General features: G+C 50.9%; 2 protein-coding genes across 5 annotated transcripts in view; both read right to left on the bottom strand.

Moving 5' to 3' along the window:
• Positions 1 to 4,492: 4,492 nt before the first annotated feature.
• On the bottom strand, positions 4,493 to 6,447 carry EXOSC6 (exosome component 6). Its single transcript, XM_090062085.1, has one exon. It carries the CDS (start codon positions 6,336 to 6,338, stop codon positions 5,481 to 5,483), a length of 858 nt encoding a protein of 285 aa, XP_089918211.1. The 5' UTR covers positions 6,339 to 6,447; the 3' UTR covers positions 4,493 to 5,480.
• A 331-nt stretch (positions 6,448 to 6,778) lies between these two features.
• The window catches only part of AARS1 (alanyl-tRNA synthetase 1), a 37,790-nt gene continuing 28,463 nt past the window's right edge, over positions 6,779 to 16,105 (bottom strand). For all 4 annotated transcript variants that reach the window (XM_090062080.1, XM_090062081.1, XM_090062083.1 and 1 more), the window contains exons 16-21: positions 13,737 to 13,845; positions 11,606 to 11,719; positions 11,026 to 11,145; positions 10,246 to 10,332; positions 8,022 to 8,135; positions 6,779 to 7,632 (exon numbers count right to left, since the gene is read on the bottom strand). In XM_090062080.1, the coding sequence (XP_089918206.1) occupies positions 7,447 to 7,632; positions 8,022 to 8,135; positions 10,246 to 10,332; positions 11,026 to 11,145; positions 11,606 to 11,719; positions 13,737 to 13,845 (730 nt within the window). In that variant the 3' untranslated portion in view covers positions 6,779 to 7,446. The remainder of the gene's footprint in view (positions 7,633 to 8,021; positions 8,136 to 10,245; positions 10,333 to 11,025; positions 11,146 to 11,605; positions 11,720 to 13,736; positions 13,846 to 16,105) is intronic.

The raw sequence follows: 16,105 nt of genomic DNA, 5'->3' as shown, positions 1-16,105 counted from the left end.
AGGTTAGCAAGTAAGTCTGAATTTTGCAGCCCGGTCTGCCACACAGTTATCCACAGGTCTGAGAAACAACCTTCCTGGAAAGGAAATTGTAACAATACAGAAAAAGGAAAAGCAGTTCCCTGCCTAAGACCGGCTACATCCAGCATCAGCCAAAGCTGAGAGCAAGGCTCAGCCTCTGGATACATGTTAGCAAGAGTAGTTCTTTTCACCTTTTCGCTGGCCATAATTCAAATCTGGTCAAATTTGTAGCGATCATAAGACCAACCAATTTAATGAGTTTGCGATTTTTGCAGATACCAAAAATTTGGTAGATCTGTGAAAAATCCTGGTCCCCACGAAAAAGCACGGGGACCATGAAAAAGCAGAAAAACAGCCTGCAACCAAGTGGGAAAAAAGGACAGTTGCAAACAGAAAAGGGCAGGAAACCCTGGCATCCTGGAGCACAGTGGGGAGGGGGAGGGAGGGAAAGTGGGGGAGCAGGAGCTTATCAGAGGCTGAGTCCCTGACATGCTCAGGCTAGGAGCCAGTCATGGGCCAGCCTGGGAAGCCAGGAGGGTTTTGGCCTGGGCTTTTAAAACACCTGCAGGCATGCTGCTGCAGCATGCCTACTTGCTTCTGAGAAAGAGCAGACATGAACATGAAGAAGGCTTCCAAGACAGCCAAATACATTTCAGCAGCAGATAGTATCCTACAGGACCTTGCATGCAGACAGAGGCAAGCTCTTCTGAACCACCTGCAATATAACTTTGGATGCATCCAGGAAAACCAGCATTGATTGTCACTTGAAGTCCGAGGCACAGATGAAGAGGACAGCTGCTGCAGAGGCTTGCAGGAAGCAAGTGACCATGTCCTTCCTGTTTAAAAGGACCACATAAAGCAGGCTGCCAAGACAAGAGGTTTTCGCGGCAGCCAACAACCCGCTGGGGTAACTTGACCCAAACAAAACATGCCCAATTCCATGTGGTACACTGGCTGGCACAGCATTTGAATGGGACCTGGAGAGCACAATCAACCGGAAGATGAACATGAGCCAACAATGCGATGAGGTTGCCAGAAGGGCAACTAGAATTGTGTTGTGCATCAGTCGCTGTGTGGCCAATAGATCAGGGAGATGCTTCTCCCTATTCGGCATTGGTGAGGCCACAGCTGGAGTACTGTGTCCAGTTCTGGACACGACACTTCAGGAAGGATGTGGATAAGCTCAAGAGGGTACAAAGGAGGGCCACCCGTATGATTAGAGGCCTGGAGGATAGGCCCTATGAGAAGAAACTCCAGGAACTGGGCCCACTTCAGTCTGAGTGATGGTGATGGGTGATCACTCGCAAACAACAGGGAGTCTGCAGGTGGCTCCAGTCTCAGAGAGAAGGCTGAGAGATACCTTGATAGCCACCTACAAGTATGTTAAGGGTGAGCATCAAGATCTAGGGGCGGGGTTTTCAACTTTTTTGAATCATTGTACCCCCTTGGCAGCCAGACGTGGAGCAATGTACTCCTGGTTGCCAAGTGTCTGTGTCTGTGTGTTGTGGGGGGGCATGGCCAGATGCCCTGCAGCAGGGTAGGGGTGTACCCCCAGCCACCACATGCAAGCTTCCCCCACCTCCCATGTCTGGCTGGGCGGGCAGTGTAGTGCATGACGGCGCTCCATCCCTGCCCGCCCATGCATACCCCCTAGGGCCTTCTCACCTACCCTCAGCTGACAACCCCTGATCTAGGGAAACAACTTTTCAGGAAGGCACCTCAAGGGAGGATGAGGACCAATGGGCACAAGCTAATAGAAGGAAAATTTAGGCTGAACATAAGAAAAAAACTTTTTCTATAAGGGTTACCAGAATCTGAAACACTCCCAGGAGAGGTGGTGCAGTTGCCATCCTTGGAGGTGTTTAAGAGGAGGCTGGATAAACACCTTGTTGAGCTCGTTTGAGCCCAATAACATCCTGCCCATGGCAGGGGACCAGGACTCGATTATCTTGCAGGTCCTGTCCAGTCCTTCAATTCTATGATTTTGTGCGCCAACAAGCTTCACCAGAAGTATCTCCCTTGCAGTCATTGCTTTGCATGTAGAATCCAGGAAAGCCACCTTGGCAGAGTATCATTCCATTTCCACTGGGGCTGATGAAGCCACTGACCCTCAGGACAACTGTGCTGCACATTTTTTTTTTTTGCCAGGAAACTGGACTGGTCAGGACCTACCTGTGTTTCAAACTGAGTTGGTCCATCTCATCTCTGTCAATTTTTCCATGGTGTCCCAAGCAATTGTGAAGATAATTGTCACCTATGGTAACAAGATCTCAGCATTCTGGTCTGACAATGCCATGTGCATGTGCAAGTCTTTCTCCAATGTGCTCCAAGGAATGCTGCACAATGCTGTTCATGGCACTTGCACAGTCTGTCCCTAGCAAGTGGCATCTGACACGCTCAGTTCCCCAAGGAGAAAGCCTTCAAGTACCATCCAGGCCGTAAGATCCAGTACAGGGAGTCTGTTGCAAGTCAGACTCGTGTGCCACTGTGCTGCTGCCACCAGGGCCTGTGCTAACGTGGAATTCCTGGGTCGGTGCAGTCTGCTACCACACCAAACATACACTGCATTACCAGCAGTTTGAGAGTGAGAAGTGGAAACCACACCCAGCACACAGTGCATGCTCAAGCTTCAAATCTTTTACAGCCAGGCAACATTCAAGATCAAGTGACATTTGCGGTTGACAATGCCACCCAGTTCATGATCTGGTTTGAAGGCTGACAGGCTGTGATCCACCACACACACTAGGTGATAGACTTGATAAGCTGGGTTGAAGATAGGGCATCGCAAGAAACTGTCAAGCTGCCCTTGTGAAAACCAGCACAGAAGGGAACTGTTCCAGGCAACAGCTGCGAAGCTGAACTAAATGTTTTCGCTCGGTCTGAGCCTTCAAGAGGCCGAGAAGCCTCAGGTACAACCCACCACTGCCACCACAGTTCAGACAGCTAGCTGCCCCCTTCCTTAGTGCTGTTCATATTTTAGATCCCGACCAGGTACCTTTCCTCAGTTGTGACCCGCAGTTACTGAAAGCAATCCCAGAATGAGGGAAACTGCATGAAACTGAATGTGCTGCCTACATGAACTTCGCCAGACTGCCAGATGCTTGTGCCTGTGTATCTGGTTTCCACATCTTTACGCCCTGGCAAGATGTTGTCTCACCATTCCAACGACCTTGTGGACACTGAGCGTACCACCCCCGTTCATGGACAAGTGTTCACCCCATGGAAGCAGAGAACTTCTTCAGCAACTGTGACTGGCTGGATGCACCTATGCTAGCATTTAATACATAGCCTGAACTGCCTGTCTTTAGGTTAGCATTGTTTCAGTAAATTCCTTTTTCTAATGTCCTTTAATAAAATATATATAGCTGGTATTAGTTACAATTCATGTTGTGCATAGTACAGCTTTATTTTCATAAGATATTTTAGTGTAAGAATTTTGTTTAGATGGTACAGTACTATTGAATAGAGAGCCCTGCTGACTTCCTGCCCCTTGGGCAGGGTGTTGAACCTGATGATCTTTCAAGGTCCCTTCCAGCCCTAATGTATCTGAAATCTATGAAAGTGTATATAGTTGGTATTTGTTAAAATTCATTGTGTCCATTGATTTATTTTAATAAGTTTTTTTTAAACAGATTAATAATTAGGTGCTTAGATTGCTTAATAATAATGCAGCAATTAATGGCTTCTCCACAACTGATCCCACAGTCAAGCCTGGGGAAGGCATTAATTGCCATGGCAGCAAGCAGTCCAGGGCAGAGTTAATGCCTTCCCAGGACTGATTGGGAGATTTCAACATCAGCAGCCTAGGACCCAGTTAATGCCTTCCCTGCAATTGATCCCCTGATCAGTCCTGGGAAAAGTATTAACTACATCCTGAAGTGCTTGCTAATGCAGTAAGTAATACCTTCCCCAGGCTTAATTCCCTGCCTGATCAAGCCCAAGGAAGGCATGAATTGGTATATTAACAAGCAAACCCATTTGGGACCACCCATCAATCTTTGGGGCAGGGTGGGACTCCAAGTACCAGTTAGCTAGTCACAGGTGCCCCCATCACAAAAATGGCACCCAATATCTTGCTAGGACCGTGAAATCTGGAGGCAACTGCTGTGAATTAGGTAGGTCCCTAATCATAAGCTGTTCCAACCTGCTGTTTCATAGCCAAGATGCAGTTTGTTGCTCTCAATCCAGATCGAAATGCAGAAGTATATACAACACTGAACAGAGGTTAACATACAACCCAAACAGAGTGATTGATCCCCGTACTTCAAGGCTGCAAATAAATGGGAAGTGACACAAACTGCCATCAGAACTACACCAGAAATGGGGGTAAGGAAGGACATTTTAGCCTGAAATACTGGTGATCAGAGACTTTCCAGTGGCCTTGATTTCACTGAAATATTCCCACCCACCAAAAGACTTGCTGAATAGGAACAGGTGAATTAAGACTCAAAAACAGATCACAGCCAGAATGAGGTAAAATTCACAGTAAAAAGTAGAATTTATTATATAAAAAAATCTCTCTCTGAAGACACCTGAATAAATTCTCTTGGGTGGGGGCATACAAATATCTTATTCATGCATGGCATTTTGCCAAGATAGTTTGCTACCTGGTGCTCAAGTTTTAGTTACAAAGTCAACAGCCAAACCATCATCCAGTCCAGCAGTAACACATGCTCCAAGTTAACATGTGTCCAAAGGCTAAGAGGTCACAATGAAAGCATATTCAACACAAAGGATCTTGTTAACAATTCCTGCAAGGATAATGAACTGAGCTGTGTCGTTCATTAGTATGGCCAAAGTGGAATTAATAAGCAAAGAATCAATATTGGCAAGAACTGCAGCCAGAGAGGAGGAACAGTCAGTCCTTGATTATAGAAAATGAGCAAAATCACAGTAGTGTCCGCTAGTTTGACTTCCACAAGTTTTAGAGCTAAAAACACAATTTTCAGGAAAGAAATACAATTGTCTGGGGAAGAGTGAAGGTACAATCAAAAGTTACAAGAAAAATCGTAGCAAAGAAACATCTGACGTCACATAACCAAAGATTTTCTGCTGACCAGATAGTACTACTTATTCTCCAACAACCAGCTAGAGTCCCTTTTAAAATGTAAGTCCAGGGAAGCCATAGTGCATGCTGAATGCGTGTTGGCACCAGACTACGAAGGCAGCAGACTCCTACCAACAAAACGATGGCGCAGCTTTGAATTTCAAGCGGAAACACCAGTAAAAAAAAGTCTGCCATTCTCCAGGGCATCTCCTGGCCTGCAACAGCAATGAAGCAGGGCAGGAACCATTCGGCCCCAAAGTACTTGAAAGCCCACGCAGGGGCACAGGCAGCCGTGAGAGAAATGGCGTCCGGTGCAGGCAGGGGTGGCTGTGCCAAGTCCTGGTACCGGGTGGGCCTCGGGTGGCGTCCTGGTCGTCACCAGCGCGGCCTGCAGGCGCCGGTGCGGGGGCTGCCCTCAGGCGGTGGCAGCGGGCGGGCTGTGGCTGCCCCCGGCGGCGCTGCGGGCCCGGCGGCGGGCGGCGCGGATCAGGCAGTGCCGCAGCACCGGGTAGAGGCGGCGGCAGCCGTCGAGGCCGAGGCGCACGGCCTGGGCCCAGGTCTCGGGCGCGCCGCCCTGGCCGCCGCCCAGAAGCGCCGACACCTGGTCGAGGGCGGGCAGCAGCGCCACGGTGAGGCGGGCGGCGGCGCCGCGCTCCTCGCGCTCGCTGGGCTGCAGGCGCCAGGCGGGCGGGTCCGCGGCGGCGGCGGGTGGGCGGCTCAGCGCGCAGGCCACCACCAGGTCGTGCATCTCTACGCCCGCGTCGGCCAGAGCCAGGGCGGCGGCGCTGACGGCGGCGGCGAGCGCGGAGCCGCCGTCCTGCAGGAGCAGCGCCGCCACCTCCAGCTGGGCGCGCGGGTAGCGGCCCAGGCGCACGGCCGGCTCCAGCGCCTCGCGCAGCGCCAGCGCCAGCTCCCGGTCCCGCCCGCCCGCCGCCGGGCCGGGCCGCAGGCGCGCGCCGCGCCGGGAGAAAGGCGCGCGGCGGAAGTCGCAGATCAGCCGGCCCCGCGCCGCCGGCTCCGCGCCGCCCGCCTCGCGCGGGCCGTACACGGCGCACAGCACCTTGGTGCCGCCGCGCAGCTCCACGTAAGCCGAGCCCTTGGCCTGGCTCAGCAGCCCCGCGCGCGCGAACAGTGGCCGCGGCGCCGCCGGGTCCCGGCCCGGCCCCGCCGCCTCCTCGGCCTCCTCCGGCTCCGGCTCCGGCTCCTCGGCCGCGTACAACAGCGGCGACTGCGACTCCTCCGGGCCCGGCACGCGCCGGTGGTCCAGCGGCATGGCCCCGGATCCCGACAGGCCCAGCAGCCGCCGCAGGTCACCAGCCCACGCGGAGCGCCCCCTGCCGGCCCGGGCCTGGCCTGCGCGTCCCGCCCCGAGCGCGGCTCCGGCCACTCAGCGCCCGGCCGCGCGCTCAGGGGGCTCCGCCCCCGACCCGGTCCGGCCCCGCCTCCGCGGAGCGCGCGGGGCTGGGGGCGCTGCCCGGACTCGCCCACCGCTCCCCTGCACCGACGGCGGCCCCGCGGGGGCTGCTCTGCGCCCCTCCAGGGGAAGCACCTGCTACACCCACGGCGCCGCAGGGGGCACGGTCCCAGTCTTGGCAAAGCCATAACCCCCTGCAACCATAGACTAAGCATCTGTCTTGCCAGCACACCCCCACTTCTTCCAACCGAACAAAACAGCAAACCCTGGCCTGGTTCAATGACAAATTAAACAGGGCACACATTGCAGATGGCCTTTATTAACACTGAACCTATTCCTCATGTTCCCATACAGGTAGGTTTGCTCAGCTAAGGCAGTAAGGTATACCTACATCACATTAATTTAAATACATTATTACTGTTGTCAATGAAGTGAGTAAAGAGCTTCCATGTTACCTACAGAGAGGTCAGGGAGTCAGGTGACAGTTTGATTCCAGCAACTTTCCAGAGGTTACAAGTGGACAGGAGTTTGTGTGCAGACTCTTGGCTTTGATGCATTCTGTGGCTGACATGATGAGCTAAATATCAGTAATAAATACTAACAGTGCTCTGAAGACTTTACAAACTGCTAGTGCAATCCTTACTGCAGGCCTGGCAGAGAGGTCAGCATTGTCCTCACTTTACAGACAAGGAACAGACTTCCCAGATGTACAACAGGATTGGAGCTGGCATTACAACTTCTAAGACCCTGTCTCTCTCTCTCTCTCCCTTGTTTAGATCTAACCCATGATGCTTCTTTTAATTTGTTAATGCCTCAGTGAGGGGATTCAGAAGGAATGATGTACAGCGTCTGTCTCCAGTGATGCCACTAGAGTGAATGGGAACCCGTGACCAGGCTGATGAGAAAAGGAGAGAGTCGACAGCATTCCCTTCTTATCTGTGCAACAAGCCAGCACAGGAACATGGAATTAGTTCTTCAGCTCACCAAGGTGGAGCTCAGCAAAGTCCGTGGCCAGCTTCAGAGCCTCCTGCAGGCACCCAACATTTTTGCCTGTTGCCTGGGCTGAGACATCTTTCCCACCACCTTTGCCATCCATCAGTGTTGACACTTCCTGCACCCACTGGTTGGCCTTCAGGCCCTTGTTGGCTGCTTCCTGGAAGAGAAGAGAGCAGGGTTTAGGTTATTACAACACAGGAGTGTTTGCTGCTGGAGGAAGATGCTTAGATGAACACTACTTCAGTAACTGCATCTGACTGAAGAACAAAGCTCTACCTCCTTGGCAGTCCAGTACTTACCTTGCTTTCTTGAATGGCTCCAAATGTAGTTTAGCTGACACAGAGCTACGCTAATGCAACAACTACTACCAGTACCCCAGTTAGACATGAAAATGAGAGAGACAGAGGACACATGGAAACCCCATTGGTGACTGCCTGAGTGTGAGCTGTACAGGAAATCTGCAGGTCCTACTGCTAGGAAGACCTCTTAAGCTCAGCCCGAAATGCTTTGGGCTGACACACCCAAAGGGCTCTGGAAAAGTGTTACCTGAGGTACTTGGCATAAGCAGGTGATCTTGCCAGCTTCATTATCTACTGCAAAAAGCATGGCAGCAGTCTGAGGAGAATGAGTCTTGAATAGCTTCAGAGATTCGTTCAGGGCCTGTAGAAGGAGACACAAAGAATTACAGCAAGAACCAGCCAGTGCCAGTCATCTTTCAGCTGGCCTGGCAACACATGCTGCAGATCCCTACACAGATGGCTTTGCAGCTAGACAGCTACAACAGTCCTGCTGATACCAGCAAACACACTCTACTCCCAGGCAGGGATTCTGAGTCAGTATTTTCTGTATCTCGCTTTTAATGCAGCTGTCTGCACCTCTGCAGTGCTTGGTTTCTGTTGGGTGCAGTAAAGCTGCATGTACCCTTCATGAGGCTGGCTGTGGAGCTGGCATCAGAGGAAGAGCATAAGCAGCTTGCTTGCCTGGTCACACCAGACTCACTGCCTGGAGATCTGAGTTTCTGAAATCACACAGAGACATGGCGCCCTAGCTTCACTCAAGTTCCCCATCCAACAGCTGGACTGGAGCAGGAGAATGCTCAGTGCCTGATTTGTTTCCCATCTTGGGTTGTTTGGGGGCCAACAAATGTATGGCTCTGCAACCATAAAGCAAGTGAAAATGATCTGCAAGCAAATGATACATTAGGAAGGGGAAGGGACAGCAGCTTAGGACAGAGGTGGTGTGAGTCTTTTCTTAGCAGACAGCTGGACTGAGGTAAAGGGCAACCCATTCTGGGAGACCTAGAAACTCTCTGCTGTACCTGCTGATATTCTCTACTTAAGAGCAGCTGGAGTCAGCAGGGATGAAGGTCAGAGTGCAAATGCTACAGGGATACAAAAGTCTTTCGCACAGCACACCTAGACTAATGGACTAGGTATAGGCAAGTTCCTTGAGTGCCGGGCACCCACTATTTGCAAAAGATCTGACACTTCATATCTCCTATAGAAAGACCTGCTGTATTTAGAGAGCTCCTGAGACAGGCTAATTAGAGGTCATTTGATGATGCCTCTTAGGGGACATTTTCATGACTCTAGCTGTATGGCTGGCTGCTGCAGTCCCCAGGGGTCACTCTCAGCACACTGTTGCAATCTACATGCTGTGTGCTGCTGCCATCCCTTAGGGGTACAGGCAACTGACTACTGCACAAAGAACGTGCCAACAGCTCAGTGCAGAGAGGCTGCTGGGCCTGCTGCTGGGAACAATGAAGATGCAGCATCTGTACCAACTGCAGTAATGGCCCCCAAAACAAAATAGCAATTTTCTCCTCCCACACAAACGTGAACAGCACTCAGATACCATGGAAATAAGAACCATATAAGAGGGTGAGTGGGAGCCTATAAACAAAGTGGGATCAGCTGGGAGTTTGCCCATGCAGAAATTTAAATTAGAGCATTACAACTTGATGGTTACAGTCTACAGCATCATTAATTGCCACTGTTCATTTCCTATTGCTGCCTGGCAGCAGCTCATCACTGCTGGGACCAGCAAACAAGGGGGTTTACCCAGAACAAGCTTCTTTAGGGGGTGGGGAAAACACACACACACATCCTTCCACCTTGACAAGACGAATAGACAGATTCAGCTCATGATGTGAGACAGAAGTGTGGGGAGAGCCCTGGTCTGTGACAAGCCCAGCTGGATGGGTTGCAGAATCCAAGAAATGGGAGCTGGAGGAGGAGCTCATTCAAGGCTCAATGTAGCTGCTGTACGGGAGCCAGCGCAAGACGCACTGCATTTCTCTGCAATATCCCAGCTGACAGAGCTTCACTGCTTTTCTTGGGTAACTACCCTGCAGACCCCACTGTTAGGAACATTTTCAGCCTGCATTTGCACTCATCTTCCAACTCCTAGCCACCCACTTGGGTGGCTCTTACTTGAAGCAGGGATCCCCATCCTGATCTAGACACTAGAATCTGAGATGGTGAAGAAGGGAGCCTGAGAGACAAACAGAGGTGTTGCACACTTCCTAGTGGGGCATGGCTTTGGTTAATCCAGCAGAAAAAGTGCACAGATCTAACGTGAACTAATTATGCCCCCCCCCCCCTTCTCAAAGCCCTGCCCATGGCTGGGCAGCTGCACAGCAGGCTCTGTAATACATGAGGCTGTGAAAATCCCCCCTCCATTCCAGGGACAACAAACAGAGGCAGTTTTCTGAACTTTCTCAGGGAGTCCCAGACACAGGAATGAAGAGTATTGGGACTAATTGTGTTACCTTTGCTGAAGCGCCACTCTCCATTTCCAGAATGACAAGTGGCTGGTTAGGGTGACTGTCAATGAACTGCTTGGTCTTCTCCAGCACCTACAAGAACAAGCAGCTGTTCAGACAGATGTGAACAGACACAAAAACTTCTTTGCACACGAGGGCTCACCAGTGTAGCAGGTGCAACAGCTAACCTGCACCAACTTCCAGTCACTGATCAATGACCATTCTGTACAGCTGATATGGACCCAAAAGGGAAAGCCCAGGCTGCCGAAGCAGATACAAAGTGTGGAAGAACATGATGCAGCATGTGTGATCTGAAAGGAGGCAGCACTGCTGCATACCCCTTCCCAATACAGTCACCAACTTGAGTCAGGAACAGCAGCAACCAGCCCATTCACCTGCACCTGACAAACATCTTGCCACAGTCTGTGTGCAGGTATCAATTTTGGGTCAGGAGCACTATCCAAGCACTAACACAGATGACTCGCTCTTCCAACCAACAGAAGCACTCCCAAATTTCAGAGGGACAGTCTAGTTGCTCAGCAACACTTTGGTGGTTTATTAAAAACACCATTACTGCTATCATGGGGTTGGTACCTCAGTGTAGTTGCTGAGATGTAGGAGGAAGGGAAGAGGATTAAAAGAGCTCTCGAACAGAAAGAATAGCTCTGTGGAGCAAAGAGAAGCACCTATTTATTTAGGTCGTGGAAAGCAAAACCCATGCTTTGATGTCTACAAGATTCACTACAGAGATATCCTGGCCCCTAATCATTCATCCTGAGGGCTCACCCGTTTCTGAATATCTGCTTTGCTTGCACGGTCCAGGTCATCCATGACCTTCTTCAAAACCTTGAGAGCCTCTCTCAGCTCATCCTTCTGCCACTGTGGGATAACGGCGGTAGCCAGTGTCTGGAAGCAGAGAGAGGAGATTACAGCTTCAGTCCACTACAACAGGAGGCTACCTTGCATTATCCTAATAAAATCATTTTAAAATCAAAGGGACTTGACTTGCAAAGCCCAGCAAAAGCTCCCTTCCAATAGGGTGTGCAAAGGAGTTAACACACACACAAAAAAAAGAGATGTGACTGGTTTCTAAATGTCTGCTCTGACTGTAGTTCTAGTCATTCATTTATTACTTACTACCGCTGCTGCGAATAACTCAGGCCTAGAGACCCACTGACTTAGGGCTGCCTGGAGTTTGTGGAGCAACAGAGAACTGAACCAAGGTCTCCCAGGTCCCAGGCTGTTGCTCAAGCTACCTTACTGTGAAGTGATGCTCCAAGCAGAGAACACCAGGTATGGCCTCACGCTGCTCTCATATCAAATTGGTGCCTGACTCCAAGAGGAGGGCCAAGGTCCTGATCCTTACCTCACTGAGGTCTGCAATCTCCTTCTGCACTTCCTTGTTGGGAGCTGTCTGTACCTTTACTTTGGCATCCAGGGCAGAGAGTGATTTCTTAAGGCTGTCCACTTTCCTGAGTGCCTGGGGGAACACAATTCAGCTCAACAACTATGTCAAATACAGAGAATCACTGAGTACACCGGGCTCTGTTCAACCCACATGACGAGGAGACAGCAGAAATGCTCCAACCCAGCAGAGACAGGAATTCATGCTGAGCTACAGTAAACTTCAACGCTTTAGTAGCATCAGACACAGGAGAAGACAATGCCTGTCTAGTCATTGCAAACTATTTGCCAGTATCACACCCTTTAATTACAAACACCAGTGACTATCAGTCCCCTTTCCACACTGGACACTGTCAGGTGGTTTAAAAAACAGAACTGAACCTTACCAAAGTATACCTCCCTGGGCCTGACTACAATCATTTGGTACTGAACTGGCATGGAAGCCTGTTACTCTGCCACCTTGACTGAGCTTGACTATGTACAGCAGGGGATGGCAATTATTTCAGCTGGAGGGCCACTTAATGAGTTTTGGGGAGCTGCTGAGGGCCACAAGGGTAGCCCTGCCCCTTGACAGATGCCCTGCCCCCTAGTTGCCATCTTGGAAGTAGAAGTCCTACCCCTTAACCCCTGAGCTTTGCTACCAGAAGTTCCTTCCCTTGCCCCCAGCAATACTCCTTTTGGGAAGGGTGTTTGCCATCTTGGAACCAGAAAACCACGCCAAACAAATTATATACAAAAAAAATCAAACACTGACAATAACATATTTTAATTTTATTAAAATATGCAGCACCTCTCCACCACTGTTAACAGCGCGCTGCCCTGTGCCTGCTCCAGATTCACCCCCACCAGAGTGGATCAGCTGGAACCTGTGTGCATGCCCCCAACCCCAGCCTGCCCCACACCATTCATCTGTGGTGCATCTTGCTGTCCCCAGTGCACACAGTGGGGCTGGGGCAGTTCTGCAGCCTTTCCAGGCAGCCCAGGTGGTGGTGGCTCCTTCCGACTGCCACCACTGCTGGCCCCAGACCCGTGGTACCAATGGGGACCTGTGCTGTACAGCCCCGACCCTGAATGCCCTAGGCTTGCCTGCTCAGGCTCAGCAGCAGTGGTGCGGGACACAAATTTTTGCTCAGCACAGGGGAAATGCAGCCCCTTTCCCTCGCCACTGCTGGCCGTTCCTGCTGCAGCTGTCCAGAGCCTGCGCCATGCTGGGCTGCCCTGCTTCTGTTCTGTGCTGCCACTGCTGCCCTGCTGGGCATCCCGGAGATGGCAGTGGCGGAGATGCAGGGTAGCCTAGCACAGAGCAGACTCCAGGCGGCTGCAGCAGAAATGGCACCAGTGGTGAGAGGGAAGGGCTGCTTTTCCCCCTGCACCAAGCAACAGTTTCTGTCCTGCACTGCCAGTGCTGAGCCTGGGCAAGCGAGTCTGGAGCAGGAGTGGGGCATGCTGTGTCGGGGCTGTGCAGTGTGGGTCCCCACTGGCTCTGTGGAGCTGAGGCTAGTGGCGGTGACAGCCAAAAAGGAGCTGCTGCCCCCTGGACTGCCTAGAAAGGCAGTTCAGCTGTAGAGCCACCTCAGCCCTCCTGCATGCACAGGGGGCAGCAAGATGTGCCACAGCTGGATAGTGCCTGGGCCAGGTGGAACTGAGGGACTTGCCGTGGGTCGGACAAAACCCTGCTGTGCGCCATATTTTGCCCACCCCTGGTGTACAGCATGGCTGTAGCTATGCCTTACTGACAGAGGCACAGTCAGGGGCCTCAGGTCCACTTCCCAGTGAGCAAGATTCCTTGCTTGGCCACAGCATATAATGCTATCATTTGCTTTACTGGTCTGACCTGCAGGTCTGCTGTTGAAGTGAGAAGCTGAAAATAATGCTGCAGATAGGAGTGCCAAAAATTCTCTGACATAACACCACTAGAGTTAATGGCACAATACGGATTGATTCCAGTCAGAATCTGGCTCAAACTCAGATTAAGAATCTCTTGCACACTGACAGACAGTGCTTGGGTCACTCCCCTTCCACTGCACATGTGCTCTGAGAGATTAACCATCTGACACAGATTTCATTACAGGTCCCCTTCTCTCTTCACTTACCTTCTGTGCTTCAGCTCCAGTGACTGCAACTATTCTCCGGATACCTTTAGCAATTGCTTCCTCAGACACAATCACAAAAGGGCCAGCATGGCTGGAGTTCTGCAGGTGTCTGCAAAGAATAGAGACATAGACCCAGTGAGACACAGCTAAAAAAAATCCATATTCTCATGTATACCCACAAAGACAAAACCCTACAAGGGTATGAGTAAAGAGATCAGACAGGTAATGGCTTACTTCCTAGCAAGTACTTAGGAGTTACTGACAGGAGGTAAGTCCCCCCCCAGTCAGGTCCAGAAGGAATGTGGGTGGGAAGATCACAGCAACCTGTGCTGGAAAAAATCACAATTTTGTAAGCCAATATGAAAAACAATCATTGGGAGAACGGAAACTGCATGCAAGGATCACATTTATAGGAGTCCTGTGGGTAATGCAATGCTGAAAGGAACCAGCACAGGTTCACAACAGGTAGATCCTGCCTAAATTTGTTTCTTTCTATGACCAGGTCACTAAATGCTTAGATGCAGGAGTCGAGGTAGATGTCATCTACTTGGATTTTAAGGCCTTTGACATGGTATACCATCTATTCTCATAAACAAATTGAACGGCTGTGCCATAGATGATTAGTCACGTGGGTGGCAAATTGGTTTAAGGGTCCTACCCAGAGACTGGTGGTGGATGGTTTGGTATCAACCTGGAAAGATGTGGGGAGTGGGGTCCCGCAAGGCTTGGTCCTTGAGCCAGTGCTGTTCAATATCTTCATCAGTGAACTGGATGAGGGCATGGAAAGCACTCTGTCCAAATTCGCAAAGGACACAGAACTATGGGGCTAAGTAAACACACTGATAGGAAGAAACAGAATCCAAGTCGACCTGGACAGGTTAGAGATGTGGGCAGAGAACAACAGGATGCAGTTCAACAAGGACAAGTGTAAGGTGCTACACCTAGGGAGAGGGAATCACCCTACAGGCTGGGGGATGAGATTCTCAGCAGCACAGCGGCAGAAAGAGATCTGAGTCAGTCTACTCCAGGATGAATGAATCAATGTGACTAAGTAATTAGCAGAGCTAATGGCACTTTGTCATGCATTAGCAGGTGCATCACGTACAGGTACAGGGAGGTGATGCTTCCCCTCTGTGTGACACTGGTCAGGCGGCAGCTGGAGTATCACATCCAATTCTGGGCGCAACAATTCAAGAAGGATGTAGACAACCTTGAGAAAGGTGAGGAGGGCCACACGTATGGTTAGAGGCCTGCAGGGAAGGCCCTATGAGGAAAGGCTGAGGGACATGGACACTTTCAGGCTCTGCAAGAGAAGGCTGAGGGGGGAAGTTATGGTACTATACAAATTCACTGGGGGGGTGGGGGGGAGCAGGAAGGAACAGGAGATGCTCTGTTGGAATGCACCCCTTGGAATAACCAGGAACAACAGCCACAAACTGATAGAGAGTAGATTTAGGTTGGACATCAGAAAGAACGCTCTCATGGTTAGGGTTGCCAGAATCTGGAATGGGTTTCCAAGGGAGGTAGTGCTCTCCCCTACCTTGGGGTCTTCAAGAAGAGACTGGACAAGCCCCTGGCTGGGGTAACATAACCCCAGCACTTTTTCCTGCCACAGGCAGGGGGTTGGACTCGATGATCCGTTGAGGTCCCTTCATCTATGAATCTACGCACCAGCTATCTACACAATGACTTCAGCCAGAGACATCATTTGGGTACCCCCAGCAAGCAGGTAGGCAATGTCCATAACCACAGGCTTCAAAGGATCTTTATTATAAAAGCCTCATCAATAATTAATACAGCTCAGCCTGAATGAGGGACTGTTTAGCCTGTGTGGTAATGTTCAACTGCTCTTTCTTATCCCAACAGAATTCAGTGCAACACGGTGACTTCTCCAAGGAGATATGACAGGGATGAGGCAGAGACAGAAAAATCAAACTGCCCACACAAGGGAACATAAGAGAATGGAGAGGGTGAGTTAGGAGTCATGGGTTCCATTCCTAGTTTTATCAGTAGCCCCCACCTACATACAGTGGCAAGCTTAAACCTCCACTTCCTTAGTTTCCTTATCTGTAAAAGGCAATTCAGAATCTGGGGATTCTCAGTAAGCTGAGCAGTAAGCAGAGAGCAGTGGCTCTGAGATAAGTGGCCTCTGTGCTAGTGACTTGAGGTGGCAAATTAGTGCTCAAATGTTTGCCTAGTGCCTGATGTGTGTATTTGGGGTTCCCCTTGGGGTGTGTGATTGCTGGGCTTCCTCTTGCTCTCTTTTTTTGTTCTTCTCTTTCCCCTGCTGGAGTGACTGAGTGATAGGGCTTACTCTGGGTGGGGCTAGTTTAGGTAACGAAGGGATGAGGCTAGGATACGCAGCCTTA

Source organism: Crocodylus siamensis, chromosome 9, assembly GCF_052110815.1.
Source record: "Crocodylus siamensis isolate JL-2025a chromosome 9, ASM5211081v1, whole genome shotgun sequence".
Taxonomy (NCBI): domain Eukaryota; kingdom Metazoa; phylum Chordata; order Crocodylia; family Crocodylidae; genus Crocodylus; species Crocodylus siamensis.
The sequence above is the reverse complement of the archived record's forward strand: the minus strand, read 5'-3'. Positions and strand labels throughout refer to the sequence as shown.